The 23305-nt window shown below is 43.3% G+C and overlaps 3 protein-coding genes across 3 annotated transcripts in view; 2 read left to right on the top strand and 1 right to left on the bottom strand.

Moving 5' to 3' along the window:
* igf2r (insulin-like growth factor 2 receptor) overlaps positions 1-2896 on the top strand; it is a 45332-nt gene extending 42436 nt beyond the window's left edge. Inside the window, exon 48 of the mRNA XM_062550243.1 lies at positions 266-2896. Within this exon, the coding sequence (XP_062406227.1) occupies positions 266-664 (399 nt within the window). The 3' untranslated portion in view covers positions 665-2896. The remainder of the gene's footprint in view (positions 1-265) is intronic.
* A 1209-nt stretch (positions 2897-4105) lies between these two features.
* On the top strand, positions 4106-8981 carry slc22a2 (solute carrier family 22 member 2). Its single transcript, XM_062550930.1, has 11 exons — positions 4106-4675; positions 5073-5176; positions 5344-5498; positions 5719-5887; positions 6809-6923; positions 7042-7145; positions 7242-7456; positions 7550-7658; positions 7842-7954; positions 8336-8435; positions 8647-8981. Exons 1-11 carry the CDS (start codon positions 4262-4264, stop codon positions 8732-8734), a joined length of 1686 nt encoding a protein of 561 aa, XP_062406914.1. The 5' UTR covers positions 4106-4261; the 3' UTR covers positions 8735-8981.
* The window catches only part of plg (plasminogen), a 26397-nt gene continuing 12025 nt past the window's right edge, over positions 8934-23305 (bottom strand). Inside the window, exons 20-37 of the mRNA XM_062551294.1 lie at positions 19243-19387; positions 19056-19162; positions 18480-18594; positions 18235-18374; positions 17904-18024; positions 17632-17750; positions 17370-17532; positions 17139-17263; positions 16634-16790; positions 11338-11531; positions 11098-11246; positions 10843-10936; positions 10592-10706; positions 10373-10447; positions 10134-10274; positions 9832-9938; positions 9595-9740; positions 8934-9491 (exon numbers count right to left, since the gene is read on the bottom strand). Of these exons, the coding sequence (XP_062407278.1) occupies positions 9330-9491; positions 9595-9740; positions 9832-9938; positions 10134-10274; positions 10373-10447; positions 10592-10706; positions 10843-10936; positions 11098-11246; positions 11338-11531; positions 16634-16790; positions 17139-17263; positions 17370-17532; positions 17632-17750; positions 17904-18024; positions 18235-18374; positions 18480-18594; positions 19056-19162; positions 19243-19387 (2375 nt within the window). The 3' untranslated portion in view covers positions 8934-9329. The remainder of the gene's footprint in view (positions 9492-9594; positions 9741-9831; positions 9939-10133; positions 10275-10372; positions 10448-10591; positions 10707-10842; positions 10937-11097; positions 11247-11337; positions 11532-16633; positions 16791-17138; positions 17264-17369; positions 17533-17631; positions 17751-17903; positions 18025-18234; positions 18375-18479; positions 18595-19055; positions 19163-19242; positions 19388-23305) is intronic.

Raw genomic sequence — 23305 nt, 5'->3', positions numbered from 1 at the left:
TCTAATGGCCTGTTCCTGTTCCCACACAAACACACTCGCATTGCTCTCTCTGTCTCTCTCTGTCTCTCTGTCTCTCTCTTTCTCTCTCTTTCTCTGTCTGTCTGACTGTCTCTCTCTCTCTCTGTCTGACTCTGTCTCTCTCTCTCTCTCTCTCTCTCTCTCTCTCTCTCTCTGTCTGACTGTCTGTCTGACTCTGTCTCTCTCTCTCTCTCTCTCTCTCTCTCTCTCTCTCTCTCTGGTCTCCCCCTCTCATGTCGGTGGTCAGGTGAACACGGAGGAGAACGGCGAGGAGGACGAGATGGAGTGGCTGATGGAGGAGCTGGAGTCGCCGGGCAAGGAGGGCCGCCACGAGAACGGCCACATCACCACCAAGCCGGTGCGCGCCGAGGCGCTGCGCTCGCTGCCGCTGGACGAGGCCGACAGCGAGGACGAGGTGCTGACGGTGCCCGGCGTGCGCATCCAGGCGGCCGCCAACGCCCACCGCGCCAAGCCCCGCGCCCGGCCCCTGCCCGCCCTGCTGCGGGCGGAGAGCGACGAGGACCTGGTGGGGCTGCTGGAGGAGCAGGAGCGGCGCCGCGCCAGACCTCCGCACCACCGGCCAGCGCACCGGAGCCGGCCCGAGCCCAGCACGGACGACAGCGACGAGGACCTGCTCAGAGTGTGAGGGGCTGTCCCTCCGCACCGAATGTGTCTCCACACACACACACACACACATACACACACACACACACACACACGTTCAGACGAAAGAGAATATATACATATACATCTATAGAGACGTTTATGATTCCCTTTGCTGTTTTGTTTTGTTTCTTTTTTTTCCTCTCAAAGGGAAGTGTATTTCTCTCTTCACTGCTTCAAGCAGTGGCTACATTTTGTATTGCTTTCGTCCTTTAAGAAACGATGCCTTCCCGATGAAAATGGCTTTCATCAAATTCTAATGAGAATTGTTAAGAATGCTTGAAGATGAACATTAATGGACAGAATGTTATTGTTTGTTTAATTTGGTCACGTATATCCTTTTAGTCCCCTCTTGGTTTTAGTTTTCAACTTTATGGTAATTTATGTTTTTTGTTGAGTTTTTTTTTTTGTTTGTTTGTTTGTTTGTTTGTTTTTGCAACTGGAATTTTCCTACAGCACAAACTCTTTGTCTGGCCTTTAGATAGAGCATGGGCCTCCAGTTTGTACAGATGATGACGCTAATGGAAATGTTTCAGTGTATGGATTGGATCCAATGCTGTGTAGCAGTGTATTTTGCATATCCGGCGACACTTTGGTACTCCATTTTGGTCCCGAGGCCAGTCCTCCGACTCCTATTTATCATGCCGCCGCCGTGTGACTCTTGTTTTGCATTTGTACGCCATTGTCCACAGCACAGCACTTAGCTATTTCCGCGTCATCCATCTAGCATGTTGGGAGTTCCTTCACCATGAGATGTTCCTGAAGGAAGGGCTTGGGCCCTGGGCTTCAGCTCCGCCTTTGATGCCAAAAAGCATGAGAAAGCCAGAGCAGCAGTATCCACATGGACAGCTTTAGTGCCATGGCAGGCAATGCATTCTCCTTTAATGTGGCAGGATACCAGAGCCTTGGGTTGCCATAGACTTTGTTTTTTAGTTGTTGTGAATTTGCTTACAATCACAGTGTGATGGAAATTATCATTCAATAATTGTTGTTTTTTTTTATTTTATTTTATTTTATTTTATACGTTTGTATTTATACTGAGTTAAGTTAGAACACAAGCGGGCACATGCAATTAGGCTATTGAAGTTTGATATCACAGTGGGCAGGACTAAGTTGAGCTTTTTCTCCCATATGTTTAGAAGTTTGTGAAAGAAATATGTGAAAAAAAGTGAAATGAGCTTGTTCTGGCAAAGTAATTGGAGGTGCTCAACTAACCAACTGTGCCTCATTATAATGGCACTTAATGGCACATCATTTTGCCACCTAAAGTTGGGGTGTTTAGCTACTGGTACATTATGTTTATGATTGTTAATATTGTTTTTTATGTGTCTGTCTCTAACTGCTCAATCACTCCAATAGTGCTGCATTTGGGATTGTACATTCTAATGGGATGTGATCTTTGTGTTGAGTCAGTTTTATTCCTGTTGCTCGCTTTCCCAGACCTCTAAGGTGAACATCTGGCCTTTATTTGCCAAAAGCAACAGAAAAGATTGAAAACATTTAAACATCAGTATAATTGCTATATTTGTCAAGGAGTGTAAAGATTTCAGTGTAAACCGGGGTCCAAGAGGGTGAAGGAGAAGGCCTGAGCTACCCCCCAATGGTTAACCCCCAGGCTTGCCGATGAGCAAGTTGCGTGAGTTTCACAACGAATGTCAGTGGACTTCCATGTCTTGCTCACAACATGGCCATGTTAACAATCTCACATCTGCTTCACCGTACGAGCAGCTTTTGGCTAGCTGCGAAGGAGAAGAGACTCCCTGACTGACCGTGGTTGTGTTGGTCGGGAGGTTTATCGGCTGACGGCACTTTATGGCGGAGAAAGCGCCCCTTCCCCTCCCCAGAGCTCCTGGGTCTGCCAGCTCTCAGGTGGTCAGGCAGGCTGGGCGCGAGGGGGTGGAGGGCGGCCTCTGCCACGTGGACTCTTCTCGTGTCGTTCCTCAGTGAAATGTCTGTCACTGCTGTATGCTTCAGAGCGCCCGGGCTCCCTCAGTACGTCCATCAGTCATGAAGCATGATGGGAAGGCCCAGAGCCTCCCGACTGGTGTGTGTGTTTTTTCCTCTCTCTGTCAATTGGGAGAGGCTCTGGTACTTCTTGGGCTTATTTTTGTTTGGTGTCCCACTGCATTTGTCTGTCTTTTTTTGTATTTATAAACTGTTGGCGTGAAGACATTGCATTAAATCAGTAATTAAACAATAGCAGTTCAGACCCTTATTCAAGCTTCAGCCTTCTGTGTGGTGTGTTGGAGCCCAGCCAGTGTTCTGCTGTCCTTGGCTCACACAGTGGAAATCTACAGGCCCTACAGAAATAGCAGTATAGAACCCCGTCTTATACTCTTTGGCACAACTTTCATTTCCCTGCATTTTTAAGTTACTGCCTATCATGTTTAAAGTGATCCTAATGTGAATTACAACATATTTCCTAATTTGACAATAATCTATATCACAATATAAAACACTTGATAAATTTGAAAAAGAACTGAGGTTGAATTCCCTGCTCTGTATTGCTGCCCTCGTCATCCAGCACCCTTCAAATTGCCCATAGCCCATAAATAAATGATTCTGTTTCATTCATAGTCCTAATATATACAGGAGCCTTATGTGTGTGTGTGGAGATGTGTTCAGACTCCTCATGATGAGCACATGACCATGCATGCAATGTTGCATTATCCATACAGACAGAAGATGGAGATGGGGAAAGCCTGCATGATTGCAACCGCTTAGTGGGTAGAAGTTGTGTCTGTTCTATTTCAAGCCGGTCTCACATTTAAATATACATACACCACTGGAAAAAAGTTTGGTCACTTAGAAATGTCCATTCTACTCCATTATAGACAAAATACCAGCTGAGAACTGTTGCATCGCTGTTGTTTATTCAGATTACATTATGTGCTTACATAATTGTAAAAGGGATCTCGACTTGTAGAAAGAAATGGCTTTATCTTTAATGCAATATCTACATTGCCTGTTATCAGCAACCATTCATCCAGTGTTATAAAAAGCACGTTCTGTTTAATCTAATCTGATATCATTTCCAAAGGCTAACTGAGAAAACATTTGGAGAACCCTTTTGCAATTGTGTAAGCACATAATATAATCTGAAAACTGCTGCCCTGATTCAAGAGAAACAATGCAACTGATCTCAGCTCAGGTATTCTGTCTATAATGGAGTGGAATGGAAATCTGTAAGTGACCCCAAACATTTGACTGGTATTGTAGGTGGCCTCTGTCTCTCCAGTGTCTCAGTGCCTAGTATATGAATGAGGTTAAGCCTGCATCGAATGATAATTTCAGTGCAGCACTCCGCATTGGAGGAGACTGTTTGAATTGGCAGCACATCAGATCCAGTGAGGGCTTGAGATTACATAAACTGAGGGACATCTGAGAGAGCTGCTCCATTAAAGAGTAACACAGGAGTTCTGACGTGCTCTCAACGCCTGGCTGCTCTATCACAACATGCCCACGGCCCAAGGTCAGCCCCCCCACTGGACTTTAGATCACATCTTCCCCGGTAAATACCCTGACCGCAGCCCTCGCCAGACACACCACTGCCTCTGACCCCAGCACTGCTGCTGCTGCCATGACCACTTTCGACGACATCCTCGAGGAGGCCGGCAAGTTCGGCCGCTGCCAGAAGCGGATCTTCGGCCTCCTGTGCATGGTGTCCATGCCCTGGGCTGGCGTTTACGTGGGCATCGTCTTTCAGGGCTTCACCCCGGAGCACTGGTGTCGCGACCCCGCTGTCAGCCAGCTGAGGGAGAGCTGCGGCTGGAGCCTGCACAACACACGCAGCTACGTTCCCCTGGTCAACAAGTCGTCGGCCCTGGAGCGCAGCCAGTGCCAGAGGTACGACCTGGACTGGAACACCACCGGCCTCACCTGCGACCACCCCACGCCTCGCCTGTCCGACGAGCACCTGAGCACAGTGCCAACCGCCACCTGTAAGGATGGCTGGGAGTACGACTACGAGGGCAGAAGATCCTTCGTCACAGAGGTGAGGCATGCACAGAGTAACAGCACCGCTGTCAGAGGGGAGAGCTTACAGTACAGGCACAGAGTAACAGCACACAGACACGGCACCGGAATAGCACAGCTGCAAGATGTATTCAAACAGTTTCAGTAGTGTGATAATGTGAACTGATCACTGAATTTTAATTTATAGGAAAGAATGTAGAAGAAATGTAATGGGCCTAGATCTGGTGTGGCAGGAACAGAGGTGGTACACTTGCCATGTAAAACCACAGGTTTTGTTGACAGGAACAGAGGTGTCTAACACCTTTACCACAGAGTGTGCGGATGGAAACTTGATATACAGCAGGCAGTAGGTGTATTTTCCCAAGGTGAGGTGGTGTGGTGATAAGAGTACTGATGTGGGACTTGTCTGCTTGCAGTTTGACCTGGTGTGTGCGGACGCCTGGCTGGTGGACATGTACCAGGCCACTCTCAACGTGGGCTTTCTGGTGGGCAGCATTGCCATCGGATACCTAGCTGACAGGTAAGACTGATATCATGGCAGAAAGGTGTGGGATGCTTTTCCATTGTATTCGTAAAGGAAAGAGTGATGACATTTTGCTCTCCCACCATTTGATCAGATTTGATGCTTTTCCATTGTATTCGTAAAGGAAAGAGTGACCACATTTTGTTCTCCCACCATTTGATCAGATTTGGCCGGAAACTGAGCTTTTTGATGTCCAACCTCTTGAATGGGATTGCTGGAATTCTAGTGGCAGTCGCTCCAAACTACGTGTCTCTGCTCGTTTTCCGGACGCTGTACGGCTTCGGAGTGAAAGGCGGCTGGGTGGCCGGATATGTGCTGAGTAAGAGATGACCCCTCTGCCCTCTGCATCAGTCTGGAGCACAATGCATGCCAGCTGTGCTTTATGTAGCAATTAAGCATAAGAAGGAGATATTGTAGAATATTTCAATCGTCTAATCAACACAGATTTGTATCTGTGGTTAGCCTTAATATTATAATGACTACTGTGATGACCTGAGTGTTGTCAGATGGTGACTGTCTGCCCGCACTTCCTGCTTTAGTCACAGAGCTGGTTGGTGTGGAGTACCGCAGGACGGTGGGGGTTCTCTACCAGATGTTCTTCAGTGTGGGCATTCTGATCCTCCCCCTCATCTCTTACTACATCACCGACTGGCGCTGGTTACAAGTGGTCATCACAGTTCCCTACATCATCTTCCTGTCCTATTACTGGTAACTTCTACTTGAAGTGGCTTCTCTTGTAATTGTGGCCACGGCATCCTTCCCCTATTTGCTCTCTTGTTTAAACCATAGCTTGGAAAGCATCTGCATGACAATGGCCAACTGTACTGTTTCAGTTCCACTGTAGCCTATTCACAGGGCTGCCAACTTAAAACAAACAAAAAAAAAAAACCTTGGAGTGAGATTTGGTTACCAAACTTTTGCCGCAGACACAGCTCATTTAGCATTATGACTGTACAGCCCAAAAAAGAATTGACATACCATTCACTGTACGTCAGTGGTTCTCAGTGTAGTGACTAGGGTCTACTACCGGAGGGGACTGGAGGCTAAAGGGGTGTCCTTGGCCTGAACCTGGGGATCTGGGGAGAGTTCCCCCCTGAAGACAGTTTTAAATATTCTAACATTTAAATGCATCAATCTGATGCAAGCAAGAGGTTAGACTTGCTTATTTTCTATCTTTGGACGGACATTTTTGTTCTATAGCCTAAACTATTTTGCACTTCAGAATATTAACCATGCACACACAGGTGGAGTAGTTATGATGATTCTGCAATAAGTTCACAAGCACAAAGCATAGGCTACATAGGCTATACTCCGCAAGCAATTTAGTTGAACCTGGACTTAAGACTTAACTGGGGCACAGCAGCTCAGTTTTGGGGCACGTGGCCCATTAAAAATGGTATTTGATCTACCGGGTGGACGGTGAGAAATAAGGAGTGTTGCGCGAGAGCGTGTGAAGCCAATCAAATGAGTGAGTGTTGCGGTCCAATGCGTGACTTTGCCAACCCTGTATTCACTCTTGGAGTACACGGTGGAGACTGATCATAGATCAGTTGTTGGCAAGCTCATACACCTTGGTTAGCACATTAAACATTAAAGACACTTACAGTAGGTGATTTCTTTTTTCTCCAGGTTTATTCCTGAATCTCCAAGATGGCTGCTCTCTCAGAACCAATCCAGCAAAGCTGTAGTGATAACAGAGGCAATGGCCAAAGAGAACAGGAGAACTCTCTCCAAAAACATTGAGGTGTGAACTGAGTGATATTCCATACATACTTTTTGGATTGAAAACTAGTCTTAATCACATACACAATTCGATTAATCTCATACACAATGTGCTGATGTCCTGTGCTGTTCTGTTCCAGACTCTCAAGGATGATTCTGAAGAGGCTCCTGCTTCAGCCAGCTTCATGGACTTAGTCAGGACTCCGAAGATGAGAAAACACACCTTCATCCTTTCCTTCAATTGGTGAGTACATCCCTGCAAACCAGTCAACCATACCGTACGCATTTGTGTTTTGAGTTGCCCATTTGCGTCATTCTGATCTCCCTCTGTATACTGTAGGTTCACAAGTGCTGTGGTGTACCAAGGTCTGATCATGCGCCTGGGCATCCTTGGAGGAGACGTCTACATCGACTTCCTCATTTCTGGCTTGGTGGAGTTCCCGGCGGCATTCCTGATCCTCTTCACCATCGAGCGCATTGGCCGACGGCTTCCCTTCGCTGCGGCCAACATCGTTGCAGGAGCTGCTTGTTTCATCACAGCCTTCATCCCAGAGAGTGAGCTTGCGCCTAATGTTCTATGTTCTTAATGTTCTGTGCTCTTCAGGTTCTGTTCTTAATGTCTATGTTCTCTTCCTGACAATCTCACAGGTATGTTTTGGGAGAGAACAGTGGTGGCTTGTGTGGGCCGACTGGGTATTACTATGGCCTTTGAGATGGTGGTCTTTGTGAACACAGAGTTGTATCCTACATTTGTAAGGTGAGGGAAGACGGTTGTGACTTCTCCATAAATACACAAATAGTGAAAGGGGAGCCAATGAAATCCCTTCATATCTCTACCACACAAACATTTACATTTACTCTTCAAGGAGCTGTATATTGCAACATATTGCATTCTGCAGCATTGTATAAACTCCATGGCATGTATGTTGTGTCCTTATAGGAACTTCGGGGTGTCTGTGTGCTCTACACTGTGTGACGTTGGTGGCATTGTTGCTCCATTCCTGCTCTACAGATTGGCTGTTATCTGGCTAGAACTCCCACTGATCATATTTGGTTAGTTTTGCAACTAGTATAGTCTAGTCACTGAATTGTGACAGAACTACTGTCCTCTCATAATATGTGTTTGAAGTGAATGCTATTTGATAACACTTTACTGTGATAATCTGTCCACAAAAAAAAACAGATTCAAGTTTAGTATGTAAATTGCCATTGAACAATTGCTGAGCATCAGTCAGCAGTGTCAACAGATCATGTGTTGATACTCTGAGTCTGAGCATCTGTAGATAGTCTGTGGATGGACTACCCAAGAGAAGTGGGACCTGTTGTTTTGACACTGTCAGCAAGCTTTAGAGAGTTTAGTATTACAGTATGTCGAGGCTACTCTGAGCACTCTCAGTCAACTCACATCCACCTGGTTGGGCTGTGTTGTCACAGGCACAATTGCATTCATTGCTGGGGGTCTGGTGCTGCTGTTGCCTGAGACAAGAGGTGTTCCACTTCCTGAAACTATTGATGACATTGAGAACCCTGAAAAGTAAGTTTTAGCTCTTCGCCTGCCATCATAGAAAATCACTGTTTACACAGTTCATTCATAACACACAATCACATCAGTAGATATCCCCAAATACCTTCAACATATTTAAACATTTTTTTTTTTTTTTTTAAATCTCATGCATAAACACAAGAGAAATATAATGGCCTCCCATTGTTCTTTTGTGTCTCATGACTCATTCTTTATTTTGCAGACATAAAGAAAACGCCCTGAAGAGTCACCAGCTGGAGAACCTCATCCCAACAGACGTAACAACCCAGAAAGAGCCTGTGGATGTCTGAGTCCATGGTTCCAGTCATGTGGTCAGGAAGTGGGACCTGTCTTCCACATAGCCTCCGCTCCGCATCATAATTTATACCTTACATTTTTGGCTGTTTTTGTTTGTTTGAATTTTTGTAGTATCATGGATTATTGTGTAATTTATTTAAGGTAGTTATTGTATGTGCTGTTAGAATAACAGTCTCATCAATTGACTAACAATGATTTTTGAAACATTTATTAAAATAGTTCAATTCTATTCTGACACAAGAGTACAGAGTATTACCTTCTACAGTTCATTCTATCCATCGAATATAAAGTATTTTTCAGTTGTTTCAGTTTCAACCTAAAAGACATCAGTAACACCATATGGTAAATGTACATCAATTATCATAAATTCATGCATGAATTCATAATGATTAATGTACCCTGCCATAAAGTGTTACAAAAATATAATTTATTATCTTAAAATTAACATTAAAAGGTGGCAGTCCCTTGCACAGACACACAGAGATAATGCAACAGCCTTGGTTGTTACTCCCTACTCAATACAAGTACAGAAATAAGTGATGCTAGGTGTATTTCATGAAAAAAAACCACATTTATATTTAAACTTAACTAGTTCTTTTTCATTTCACTGTTAATCCAGTCAGTAAATTTGGACACTCTGGCGTACACTCCTGGTTTCATTGCATTAGCGCAGCCAAGTCCCCATGATGTGACCCCTTGGAGGATGAAGGTGTTCTGAGAGTGGCACACAAGTGGTCCTCCACTGTCCCCCTGGAACAGACAACACGGATGTTAAATAATAGCCATTAGAACACATGGGACAGCCATGGTCTTGGTGACACACCCTGCTAGAAAACTCCCTAAGCAAACCCACCTGACAACTGTCTGTGCCTCCCTCAATGTTCCCAGCACACATCTCATGGTCCTTCACCCTCCCGTTTAGATATGCAGGTCGGTTACAAATTTTATTTTCAATGACTGGAAATCCTGTTTCTTTCAGGACTCCTTCTCCACCCGTTCCTGTAATGACAATATATGTTTAGCACAAAATGATAAATCTCTTGACATGGTGAAAAACATAATCTAAAATAAGCTACCAGTTATATTTCACCTTGTGTCTCCCCCCAGCCAGTTACATAGCATTCTGTGTTGCCTGGAACAATGTAATCCTTGTCTGGTAAGCATGCCGGCAAAACCTTATCATTTAAGATAGCGGGCCTGCAAATGAAAAGGTGCCATGGAAAGTTGGAGTAGGCGATGTTTATATATATATATATATATATATATATATATATATATACACACACACATATATACATATGTATTAAACTAACTGGAGTTTATTGACAATTGACAATTGTCAATTATTGACATAAACATGTTAGACAATTTTACAATACAAATTGTACATACTTTGAAAGCTTGAGAAGAGCAATGTCTTTTCCGGTTGGCTCAAGAATCAGTTTTTCGACATCCCTCGCTTGCCTTGATGCCTCAGTCCCTCTCTCTGTGTGGCTTCCTAGATATATCTTGTAAGAAGATGGCCGTTTAGACCTGTAAAAAATGAACATGGATTCAATGTCAGTGATTAGGTGATGAAAGTACCAGTATATGGATCAGTGCATCATTGGGGTAAACCTGGAAAAGAGTACCTCTCTAGACAATGGGCAGCCGTCAGAACCCACTCCGCATCTATCAGAGTTCCTCCACAGAAGTGAATACCAGTGCTGAAAGAGAGAATGGGACAAAACGTGTCATAGTATCTTCACTATAACTCAGCCATTCATTCACTCTCAACACATACACGCACATACAGTACATTGCCAATACTGATAGGAAAAATGAAACTAGTTGGCAGTCAGTGTGCATACTTGGTTCGTAAACTGATTTGCCATGGCCAGGAGTGAGGTTTGGCCACGCAGCCTCCAACAATACGTCCAAAGCATCGGAGAGGCTTTACTTGAGGTTGTCCACACTTCTGTTCAGCTGGTGGCACATATCAAAGTATCAGATTTGATTTTCTCACTTATTAATGGAGCTATGACTGTTGCTTGGCCACAAAAGCTAGACTTTAGATGTGATCTTTGCTACCAAAGGTGTACAGTGAAGAGGAGAGACATACAGCAGTCGGGAATCTGGCAGTAGTCCCACTTCTTGTTTCTGTCTGTGGTGTAGCACCAAGGCCCATTCACATCATTGTCCGGGTTCCTGCATTGCTAACATCAGTGAAAAAGAAAGAAAGCTCAACTTTTCTCTAGAAACATTACCTTGTAGTTCATGCTCAAGTACTGTGAAAGACTTTTAGTCCACACACCCTCCAAATGATTGCCTTAACATGACTGAATTTGACAGAAATTGTGACAGAAATCTTACTCACATTTCCCTCTAAGCCCTTATCACGGTGTGTGTCAGGAGTGAAGCTGGCATGCGTGTGGGGGGTCATGGAGCGCCAGGCTTGGCAGGTGACCCCCATCACAGTCTTAGATGTAGGACCCCTGTAGGTCACTCCATTTGCAACCTTGCAGTCTGAACACAAATCGAGTGTGGCGTCATCACAAAACTATGCCAGCAGAATTGAAAAATCCCTCAATGGGCATGTCAGAGGTGACCTTCTCACCTTTTGCAGTTGGAGCAATGGTGACAGATGGGCTGGGGGGCTTGGGGTCCACCACTGGTTTCGCTGTGGCTTGCGGTTGGGTGGTGGTGCACTTGTCCAGTTTGCAGTACTCCCAGCGGGTCGAGGGGTCGGTGGTGTAGCACCAGGGAGCACGGTCACCATCTGGGTTCCTGCACAGGTTCCTCCGGAGGTCTCTGATACAGCAGGGAGGGAGGGAGAAGATAAACTTAATTAACACATTTATTTACAGTGAGCTTACTAGCGAAATCTACAGCCTACACGCAGTCTATAGCCCATTGTAGAAATGTTTTTGGCAAAACCAATACTTTTGGTGATGTGATGACATCACAAAAGTGCAAAACAATAGACCTCTGAAGTTCGCCTACAAAAAAGCCAACCATCTTTCCCCAAATAAGGAGATCCGGTATCTTGAGATTTTTTCTATGGGAAAATAACATGGGGATTTTCAATTATCGCACCTGTTAAACTCTCGCGGGGATGATGACATTGGAAATGCAGACGTTTTTCACTACACAGTTTTGTCCACTGCCGTCTAGTGGATACTGTGATCTTCGGTAGGTGAAGACGGCACACTTTGATCTTTGCTACCCCAGAGCTAACTTACCATGCAACTTGCCATAGGCATTTAGCTTCAATTAACTTCCGGATCTCCTTATATGGGCAAAGATGGCAGCTTTGGATCCTTTTTGTAGGCGAACTTCAGAGGTCTATGAATGTAGCCACTGTGGTGACTTCCTGACTAATTTGCCCAAACTTGTACAGGTTGCTCACACAAAGCACGCAATATACTACCTCACACCAACCTCAAATTTCTTGATAATTTTGATCATCCAATCAAACATGTGGAACTGGTTATGTGGTTGCCAGAGGCGGACATCCTGGGTTCAGAAGTCCTGCCAAGTATTTGAATCAACCATTTACAGTAGTAGACCAGCTCATCCTAATCAGCGGCCAGGTGGATGAGATAAGTAGTGCTATCACTTGTGTTAAGTGCCCAGCATTGCTCAAAAGTTGCTCCATGCATGTATGTATCGCCTGAAGCGACGCAATGAACATTTCCTATTGAAGCCCCTGGGCATCAACATAACACCATTTAGAGCTTACATGCTACCCAGTTAGTTAAAAACCAGCGAAAAGGGAAATGATCCTTCCTGATCAAGAGTTACACAGTGCAATACCAAGCAGTTTGGGCATGCTGAGACTTGTCTCCACTTTGTACCACTTTGTAGCACAAGTTCAGTAGTGAATTCTTGAGTGCATCTCTGATTTGAGTCCATCTCAATATTTAGGCGATGAAATGTGACAGGCAGGTCAGCAGAGTCGTTTGACTTCCCAGATAGCAATTTCCTTTGGGCCGGATCCGCATGAAAGCCTTTAGATCCGTATGTAGCGGACCTACGGTATCTGACTGTGGGCCAGATGTGGCCCACACACAATAAGCGGACCCGTATTGCAGATCCGTACAACACAGAATAAGCGGACCCGTGTCACACACAATAAACGGAACCATATTGCAGATCCGTACCACACACAAGAAGTGGACCCGTACCACACACAAGAGGCGGACCCGTATTGCAGATCCGTACAACACAGAATAAGAGGACCCGTGCCACACACACACAATAAAAGGACCCGTATTGCAGATCCGTACCACACACAAGAAGCAGACCCGTACCACACACAAGAGGCAGACCCGTATTCATGGGTTTCATCAGGTCCCTTAGCACAGGTGTATCAATCACCATGCAGTCTGCATTGATAATCAAGGTGCTTCATTTTATACACCTGTGGAAAGGGACCTGATGAAACCCATGAATTGCAGATCCGTATACCACACACCAGAGCGGTAGATAAAACAGAGTGGCGACACTCCCATAGACCTCCGTAGGAAAAAATGGCAGTGCTTTTTCCAGGCTATTTCCTCGTTATGGGACTTTTGGAACTATTTACAGCCAATCTCTTGGTCAGTAGTTAATGAGTTAAATTATTACACCTTCCAGCATCTAGAAGTAGCTACATCCCACCCTCCTGGAATTCAGCCATTCAGCGCAGGTTTTTTGGAACTTTTGATCGCGTGGCGGCGACATCAAAGCGTGTCGCAACTCTCTCTGCTCTCTCTATGGCTCTGCCACACACAAGAAGCAGACCCGTACCACACACAATAAGCGGACCCGTATTGCAGATCCGTACGACACACAAGAAGCGGACCTGTACGGGTTCGCTTACTGTGTGTGGTACGGATCTGCAATACAGTTCCGCCTCTTATGTGTGGTACGGGTCCGCTTATAGGGCTCGGGATCATGACGTGAAAACTTTGCGGGCACAGCACAGCTAATACTATATTTCTGCTTCTTGTCTTCTGCATCTGAATGAATGGACATCACGTTCAGTGCGCTACCAACATGGCGGCAATATTCCTAGAATGCAAGTCGTGTGCCCGAGCCCTATTGTGTGTGGTACGGATCTGCAATGCGGTTCCGCCTCTTATGTGTGGTACGGGTCCGCTTCTTGTGTGTGGTACGGATCTGCAATGCAGGTCCCATATCACATATGACTTTAAGCAGACATTCACATCCCCAACTGTCACCACTATAAAAAACTTTGCAGAAGAATTAAGGATGCTTATCACAATTTTATGACTTTATAAACCTCATGGTTTAGATATAAAATATAACCTAGACATTCTCTGATAACTTTAATTATATTTTGTGTAGGCCTACTTTGTTTGCTTGTTTGTTTGCTTTGTTTGCTTCCCAGCATGCATTGCAAATATTAGTTTTGAATTTTTAAACAATGTGGTTGGGATATTTTAGCTTATAGGCTAACCTACTCCACTGATGTTTTGAACAACAACATTACCAGATATGACCATTGACTTAGTAATTTATTAGGGGGGAAATACACCGTAGTCGTGAAAGTATTAGACCTAACCGGGTATAAATACCGAGCTAACTCTTCTAACTTTCTATCATCTGGACGTGATCATCAATCTCCAAGCCGCACCCACAGGTAAGCTAAATAAATGTGTAAAATGAAATTCTAGACGTAAGCTTAATTGCAAATCATTACTGTATGCCAATTACTGCTTACCAACGTTGACAGCTGTTTCACTCACATAAATAGTATCCTAACGCCACACGCTCGTGACAGATTGACTTGGGTGATCTCCATGGCGAAATGCTAAACGGTGAACTGGTAGTTAGGTGAAATTCGATTTTTCCTCTTTTTACGTCGCAGTGACAAAATACGTTTTTTAAAAAGCTCTGAATCATCGCCGGGACGTTATCTTGTTTGTTGGGAGCAGTCTCAGCCCTTATTGCCACCAGATCAGTTAAACGGATCCAAAACAATTTTGGACCGATGTGCGTTTGGACGGCGGATCAGGTCCACTATTCAGATCCGTGCCGGATGTCGTGGTAGGTGTGTTTTGCTATCTGGGACGGACCTGGACGAGTGCAAGTTCATATCTGCCGCAAATCCGTCAAACAGATCCAAAACAATTTTGGACCGATGTGCGTTTGGACGCCAGATCAGGGGGGTATTCCATCAAGCGAGCTAACCGTAAATCGCGGCTAACTTTGATAAGCCTCGCTAATTTTAGAGAGAGCTCGGTTCCATTACTCCCGCTAACAGGAATCTCAGCTGAGTTGCTGGGGTAACATATGCTTCTGAACTAACCTGGTCGGTGGCAGGCTAACTGCCGAGCTAAATTAATCTGTGTTGCAAATAAAAAACACCAGTCGGAAAACGAGTCCCAAACCGTTGGTTCCGTCAACCTGTGCTTTCGTCACCTGTAGCCTACAACTTAAAAAATAGAAGGAGAAACTTTTTCCCGACAGTGTTGCAAGCATTGATTAAGGCTACCTATCCGCTAGTTTAAATGAATTTCTGTTTGAACTTGATATGTGTGTGGTCCAAGGAATCTTGCGGCTACACGTAACGTACGTCTTTCGTGGTGTCATGCGCAGCGTGACAGGAGAACAACCGAGGCATGTTTTGCGTGTTCTCGGGTTCGGTTCCCATGCGATGAATTTACATAGACTATGTTAACACATTAATATTGCCATGTTTAGTTATACTCTTTAATGAAAGGCATCATTATTAAGGGTCATATACAGTAGCTTCAGTGACAGTAGGCAGGCTGTCAGTGTGCTATACGATGCACGGCAAGCCAGCCTATAGCCTAATTCTGTAAAGGCTATAATAATTAAAACCGCTTCATAGCATTAATTATGCATGTAGTTCGGATATCAAACCAACTGTATTACAGAAATTAAATATGAAATGACATATTGAAAGCCAATATTGCATTTCAGATAGGCTAATTATATTTCACAAACACTTTGGCAGAACTATATGCTTATGGGAGACAATAGGCTAGGTTTTCTCCCAATACTCCCAGGACAATAGGCTACCAATTTATTTGATGACCACCGAAAAAATATTTCAGAGTGAACCCTTTTAATTTACAAACGTAGGTTATCTTTATTGTTGAATAGCCTATGCCAAAGTTGTTTTGAGTTTAAATAGCCTGCTTATTCACTCGTTTTGTTCAGAGTGAAGACAATCAAAGTCCCAATTCAAACCATCATAATTACTGTTTAGCGATTTACAGTAGGCCTACGATTTCGTTATTCTCCTTTTTAGGCAACTACTTCTATTTTTTTCTCTCGTGTTCAATTTGATTACTTCCGATGAAAATCCTGTAGATGGCGCTTGTAAATCGAACTGAAATCTTCTAGTTTGCCTTAATTTTACGACATGCATCCTCTTTTCATCAATCTATGGTTTTGGTCTACTTTTCTACCTCGTGCACGAGCAGACATGAAGCTGATTTTAGCCTCGTTTGAATAAACGAGGGCAAGATGCAGCTAACTTGAGTTAATGGAACGGCTTTAGCTTCAAGTGGAAGTCTACACTAGTTCAAGCCAGGCTATTTCTGTTGAGCGCCGCCTTGTTTAGCGAGGTTGATGGAATACCCCCCCGGTCCATTATAAAGATCCGTGCCGAATGTTGTGGTACATGTGGCCCAGTTCCGTCCCAGTGCAGTTTTGCTATCTGGGTTGTGACTTGTGTGAACAACTTGACATACACTGCGTGCTATGGCTGTCTAATAACTAAAACTAATTGAAACTAATTGCAATGTGTTGTAAAAAACTGATCTGCTATTCAGGGAAAGAGGCTTTCCACATATCTCCATATCTCATGTATTTGTGTAATCGTAAGGTTTATGCACTACTGTGAAAGAATTGTTTTTGTGTCTTTGTGGTCTTACGCTTGGGGGTAGGCCTGTGGTGTCTTTAGATGGCGATGAGGTAGCATGGATGACCAGACTTGGCATTTTTTCCCGCTAATTGTCTCTGACATGGCCCCTCTGTAGGAGCTCCCATCACCAGTGTAGCAGTCCTCCATTTCAGGGATAACAGGCTCCTCTGTGGGGGGATACATCAAACTCTGCTCATCAGCTGCCTTTCACATTATTTTCCGTAACTTTCCAGCTGCTCATTTCTGACTAGTAAGACTAATTGTTTCACAGGAACCTTACACGTTCCACACCTAAAGCTTTCATACATCATCTGACTTCACATGGACACAAATTGCTTTATTTAAAACATTTTTTGTAGTTGTTTTCCTTCCTGTTTTTGTCCCAATGTTCACACTGATAATATTTGATGCACATTATTATGTGAGTTTGATTGATTTCACACTTTTATACTGATGAAATAAAACGCCCTACGCCCAATATAAGTGTTGTGCCCAATGACTGGTGTTACACTGACCAGGTCCAGGCTGATTTCCACAGCTGGGCACCTTGCAGTACTCCCACCTCGTTTCCGGGTCTGTTGTGTAGCACCAGGGACTTCTCTCACTGTCAGGATTTCTGCAGTAGTTGCCTTCCAGGCCTCTAAAAGAGCATAATGAATACTCTCAAGCAGGAATGAATATTTCTCAAGAACAGAATCCTGGTTAGTAAGTACAATAACTCAAGTGTAGCGCCAAACTGGTCTTACTTGCAAGGGTAGTTTTCTGGAGTTCGAGAGTGTTTCTGTGGTGACTGGGCAGACCACATCTGACAAGCCTTCCCCGATATTGTCACGGAAACTAATCCTCGATAAGCGCTGCCATCACCAGTAGCACAAGTGAGCTCTGGCATTATAGTTGGAGGCTCAGAGGCTGAGAGAACGACAGAAAAAAAGAGTTGAAAACAACCGTGGTGAAACAGACTACATACATGTAGATACATGCAAATACATGTAGAGAAAAGTGACTCACTGCATCGAGGGATACTACAGAAGTCCCAGCGCTTTCTGGGGTCGGTGGTGAAACACCAAGGCCTTGGCTCGCCATCTGGGTTCCTGCAGTAGTTCTCCTCAAGGTATTTATCAGGAAGTCTGTACAGAACAACGCACGCACACACACACACACACACACACACACACACACACACACACACACACACACACAGGTATATATAAACATAATAATCTTAAATATATGAACCTCTTCCGTAATGATGAGATTAAGAGTGCATGAAAGGTGCATACGCAGAGGGAAGGTAGCCATGGTTTTGAGGCTTTTGGGAATCCCAACGCTGACAGGTAAAGCCACCCTCTGTTGTTGAGACCTTGCCTCTGTAGTCTTCCCCACTGCAGGACATGCACTCCTCTGCAGACACAAACGTACAGTACATGGTTTTGTAAACAAATAGTATCTTTTAGTTTTGTTAAAAAAAAGATCACTTATTGTCATCCATTGTGGAGGTTAATAAAAACTGGACTTCAAGGCAAAGACATGACGGCATGAAAGCTGATTATCATCTGATGTGAATTAGTCAAGCACATGGACTAGAACTTCTGCACATTATGAAACCAATACCAGTGCAGTCCTGGATGCCACAAGTCTCCCATCTCTTATTTGGATCCGTGGTGTAGCACCAGGGTCCATTCTCATCATTGTCTGGATTTCTGCAGTAGTTGGACTCCAGGTCAGCATTAGGATATTTCTCTGGAGTTATGCTTTGAGAGAGAAGATTGCAGATTTCAGACAATGGAAGCCAGGACACAGCGAGATTTTGTAGCACATAAGTGTTATGAGCAGGTGTTTGTGAGGGTTGTACTGACTTGGGTACATGGGGAACTCTGGAGGCCCATCGCTGGCATGTTCTTCCTGATTTGGACCTGGTTTTTGTTCCCCTGTAGCTACTCCCTTTATCCGTGATGCATTCTTTTAAAAACTCTATTATGGAAAATGGAAAAAAGGGGATAAGGTACTGTTCTCATCATATATCAAGGCAGTTTGTGTGACTGGATAAGAACAATAATCTTGAAATCAGTCAAAAATATTTCCAATGTCATATTTAACAGTATGTCTCCCATTCCCTTTTGAGAATGCAAAATCAGAGTCTAACCCAATGTGATTGCTCAGGCTAGTTAAATATTCCCACTGATTCAACGGAAATGAACTGTTTATCTAATCCTTTCACCCCAGCCACTTGTTTACTGATGCAATGGTACACATTAGACATGTAACACAGATTGAACATTAACTCCCCTGAATGCATGCTGAAACAAATTCACTTTTTTACCATAGCTTATTGTTTTAAATTCACTTTTTAACCATACTGTACGTAGCTTATTGTTTTAACATCCAAAATAAGTCAAATGGTGCACTCTAGGTTAATGTTTTATCTGCAGTACCTTTCTTTTCATAAAACGCTGAGCTCATCCTCCGCAGCAGCATCTCCATTTTGGAGTTTGCTGGGACCGTCACACAGTCCTGATCCTTCTCTATGTAAACAAAGGCCCTGCAGAGAGAAGCACTTCATTACTGCAGGCTCATTCACACAGAATAGGTCACAGGCCTGCAATATAAGCCACTCACTACCTGCACAGGAAGGCTGTTTCTGCATTGCATTTGGCTGCACACTCGGTTGCCGTGTTGACTGAATACGTTCGTTTGAGCACAGTGATCACCCAGGCCCCATCAGTTTTAGTGTAATCATCAAGGACATCTGCAAGCACTCCAGTGACTAAAAAGAGAGAGGAAAGACCATACATGAATTATTATGGCCCCATTATCTGAAAATGAAATAAGAGCTAGTGCAGGTTGAATGTCTCTCAACACACTGTACAATCGGGAAAGAAATGGCATAATGATTTTATCAAACTTTCAACTCTCGTTATAACCGGCAGTCTTCTTTTACAAAGATGTATGGATTCACAGATCACTTAATTGTCATTTGTGTGACAAACTATTAAACATATGTCACATTTTGTTGGCTACTTTGAGGTTGCAGTAGCTATACACATACACATACAAACTGTTCGGGAAAAATGTATGAATTTGAAACAATCACATCATCAGGTTAACTCAAAATACAGATGGAAAATGAAATGTCAAATTTCCAAATGTAAATGTCAAGTGGATTTCTTGATTGGTCTTACCTGTACAGAGCAGCGTACATGTTAAAAGAAATTTGTATGTGTCCATGTTGTGGCAGAAAGAGCCACTGCAAACAGGCCCTTACATGGATTTGGAGTCTTTTAAACCATGTCAGTAAGACAAATAGATAGATCTCACTCATCAGTCAATCATTGTCCTGAAGAGAACAGGGTGCAGAGGTCAATATTTGGGCCTATTTGCCATAGAGGTCTCGACCCAGATTTCTCTCTGTCTCAGCAATGAAATTGTGATGAAAAGAAATGTTCTTAATAGAAACAAAAGTATATCTTTGATACATACTTAATGTTTCACTTTTTCCTATCGATTTACTCCACAGTTGAGCATGAAGGAAACAGGCATAAAGGAACAGCATTATTTTTTTTAAATGATTATGGCAATGTTGAAATAGCTATGAAATACATTCATTCATTCATCTACTAAAAACAATGAGTATCAATAAAGCCAAGTATTTTTGCAATGTATTTTCTACATCTTATATTTTCTCAACTGTTGTCATCAATCAATAGGAGTTAATATTTCACAAAAATTGACCAATGTCCTCTTTAGCAAACAGAATTCACCAAACAACGTAATTTAGTGGCTGTGGACATTGCGTACATTACAGTGTTGCTATGCAATGGGAAATGATTGTATCATTATCATTACTACACATTAAATCAATTCTCCCTTCCACAAGGAAAAGATTGAAAGCTCAAAACTGTAAAATAATACAGATGGCTTTCCAATAAACTAACTAATATGTACTTTTTAAATAAACAAATAAAGCACTATGTGTGGATTCTACAACCACATAAAAGCTTTGTGTTTTAAAGTTATGCTGTTTTATCAGCAGTATGTTTTTTAAAGGCAGTAGAGAATTGTTGGAAACTCAGTTGCATGTTCCCCATACTGTACTTTAGATGTTATACTTCAATAAAACATATCATGTGCATTGGCAAGGAAGATGACAATGCATCAGACCAATCTGGCAGTTAACTGCAAAATCATTCAGTTGGTGTGACATTTTACATATATTTTACCGAAAACTATTTTTCCGCCTCGCAAACAAAGTGCTTCAGTTATGGACCCAGCATAAGAAATTGTTGTTTGTTAAATGAAAATCCGTATCCATTTTTCAAGATGGGTGCTAATTATCTTCTTCTAACGGTCAGTTTTGAAACATGGATATTTAATGTACTGACACATCTGCCATTGGGACATGTATTCATCATTAAGGACCCTGAAATGGCACTGTCAGTTACTGTTACTGCTGATGCACTGCGTCACATGTTGCAGGAGTACAGTAGTCTACAGTGCAGTTCTGTGTGGTCAGTAGCTTACATTGTATAGCATGTCCAGATGATAATCATTATAGTGTAGCGGCCACATTAGGCTGGACCCTCTCCCCAGCCTCTGTGTCATGCATGGTCAACCAAAGTGACCTGGTTCCCAGTGGCAATGGTTCCTCTTCCCTCATCGCCAATATTGGTCTATTGTTGTCCAAATGCCCTCCCTAAAATGCATGGTCAACCAAAATGGCCCGGCTATAAGTGGGAATGGTTTCTCTTCCTGTCTCTCCAATATTGGCCTCTATTGTTGTCCAGAACCTTCCTAACACGCATGGTCAACGAAAGCGGCCAGGTTCTCACAAATGATGGTTCCTCTTGCTTTCTCCGGTATTGGTCTTTATTGTTGTCCAAACCAAGACATCTCACATTTGACCTATTTTTATTGCTCAAGCTCTGACTTCCATGGGAAACTGGCCATAAGTGTTTACACCCATGATGACTCAGATTCATTGGTAAATTGGTTATCGGTAAAAAGGTGTAACATTTGCAGAATTTCTTTCAAAAGAGACAGAGGGTTTTCAGTTCTGAATCTTGTGTCTATAAGAGAACTAATGCTTTAGAATTGCAAAATGTGAGTATAGCAGGGAATGTGGTTTAGCAGAATCTACCTGAGTTAGTTTCAATGTCTGTGGCAAGAGTAGACCCAAGTTTTGTGTATTCACTGACAAAATGATGATGCAATGATGTCTAAACACTAGTTAAAAACTGAAAAAAGCTGTGTCTGTCCATCTTGTGAATACATTTTTAGTTAACCATGTCAGATATACCTCTCCCTCAGTCAGTCTTTGTCCTAGTGAGAACAGGAAGAAAAGGTCAGCAGTTACTTGTCATCTTAGCTAATACGAACATAATTACTATTTACACATTCCCTTACAGAAGCTTCAGGTTGCTGTTGAACAGTTGCCGCAAATTTGCAGCAAGGTCATATTTTTGCGTGCAAATTAGGTCTCTGGCAAACAGTTGTGGTTAACTTTTGGCAATGTTGCAGAAATATCATATGCAAATTAGGTTTGTCACCAGAAGCTCACAGCCATCATTGGATAAGTTTGGTGGCAAATTGCTGGTCAAAAGCATCTGCTAAGAAACATAAACATACTGTACAGTACGTACATAAATGTCATTCAGCATTGCAAACCCTGTCTTAATCTCATCTTATATCAAAGCTGTAAGTCTAAGGACAAACCCAGAGGCATACAGGGGGAGCCTGTAGCACAAATCACTTCATTTCCGCCTCTCCTTCCCATTGTGATTACCAGTCAAATTGTTTCATAGCATCTTTCTATCTGCAGAGCCTTTTCTGCTCACCTGGTATGCAGTGATTTTCACAGTGAGAGTAATTGGCACACCACAAAAGGTCATATGTTCTGTGGTGCCTGTTCTGTGCCAGCCATTTGAGGAAGCCTCCCTGAATGAACATCAGAACACTATGCCCTTACATGGCAGATGTCTACCACCACCAGAAGATGAGAGCGGTAGGTTGCTCATGAGACCCATATCATGGGGTGACTGCTATGACTATTTACTCATTCATGTCAAAATGTTCATGTAGGCTACTCGAAAACATACAGTATGATAAACTATGTATATTGTCTATTGAAGAACAATATCAGTACCATTTGGTGTTGTGATCTGAATGTGTTGAGTGTCATACTGTAGTGTTCTATTCCACTTTAATGGTCATTTAGTTAGTGAGTTTGTTTGTGTGTTGGATGTTACAGTAGAATAACACTTTAAGGTGCTGTGTCCACCAAACGCGTTTTTTGCGCCGACGGCGACAATTTTCAATGTTAAGTCTATGTAGCTCAGCGCTCACAGCGCTGAGCGCCCTCGGCGGAAAAAAACGCCGGCGCCGACCGTTTTTTGTCGCAGCGCTCAGAGCGCTCAAAGTTGAAATCTGTTCAACTTTTAGAACAGCGCCGGGCTCGTCAATGGCACTTCTCGTTATAAACCGTCACTGGTTTTGGTAACTTAGCAACAATAAACACTTATCGAAGCGCCGAGAGGAGGAGGTTTTGGGCGCTCTGGCTGTAAAAAACGCAATTGGTGGACACAGCACCTAAATGTCCTTCTTTTTAACATCAAGGAATAAAAGTGACCCACAGAGAATCATGTCCAAATCTAAAGTGAAATTTATTTGATCAGACACTACACTTCTT

This window comes from Sardina pilchardus, chromosome 12 (assembly GCF_963854185.1).
Source record: "Sardina pilchardus chromosome 12, fSarPil1.1, whole genome shotgun sequence".
Classification (NCBI taxonomy): Eukaryota; Metazoa; Chordata; class Actinopteri; order Clupeiformes; family Clupeidae; genus Sardina; species Sardina pilchardus.
Note: the sequence above shows the minus strand (reverse complement) of the source record. Positions and strands in the feature narration are given on the sequence as shown.

Bases quoted from the DNA above. Each gene is read 5' to 3' on its own strand.
- slc22a2 (XM_062550930.1), top strand. From the start codon at position 4,262: ATGACCACTTTCGACGACATCCTCGAGGAGGCCGGCAAGTTCGGCCGC. The intron at 4,676-5,072 runs GTGAGGCATGCA...GTCTGCTTGCAG, and splicing joins GAAGATCCTTCGTCACAGAG to TTTGACCTGGTGTGTGCGGA. The intron at 7,146-7,241 runs GTGAGTACATCC...TGTATACTGTAG, and splicing joins TTCATCCTTTCCTTCAATTG to GTTCACAAGTGCTGTGGTGT.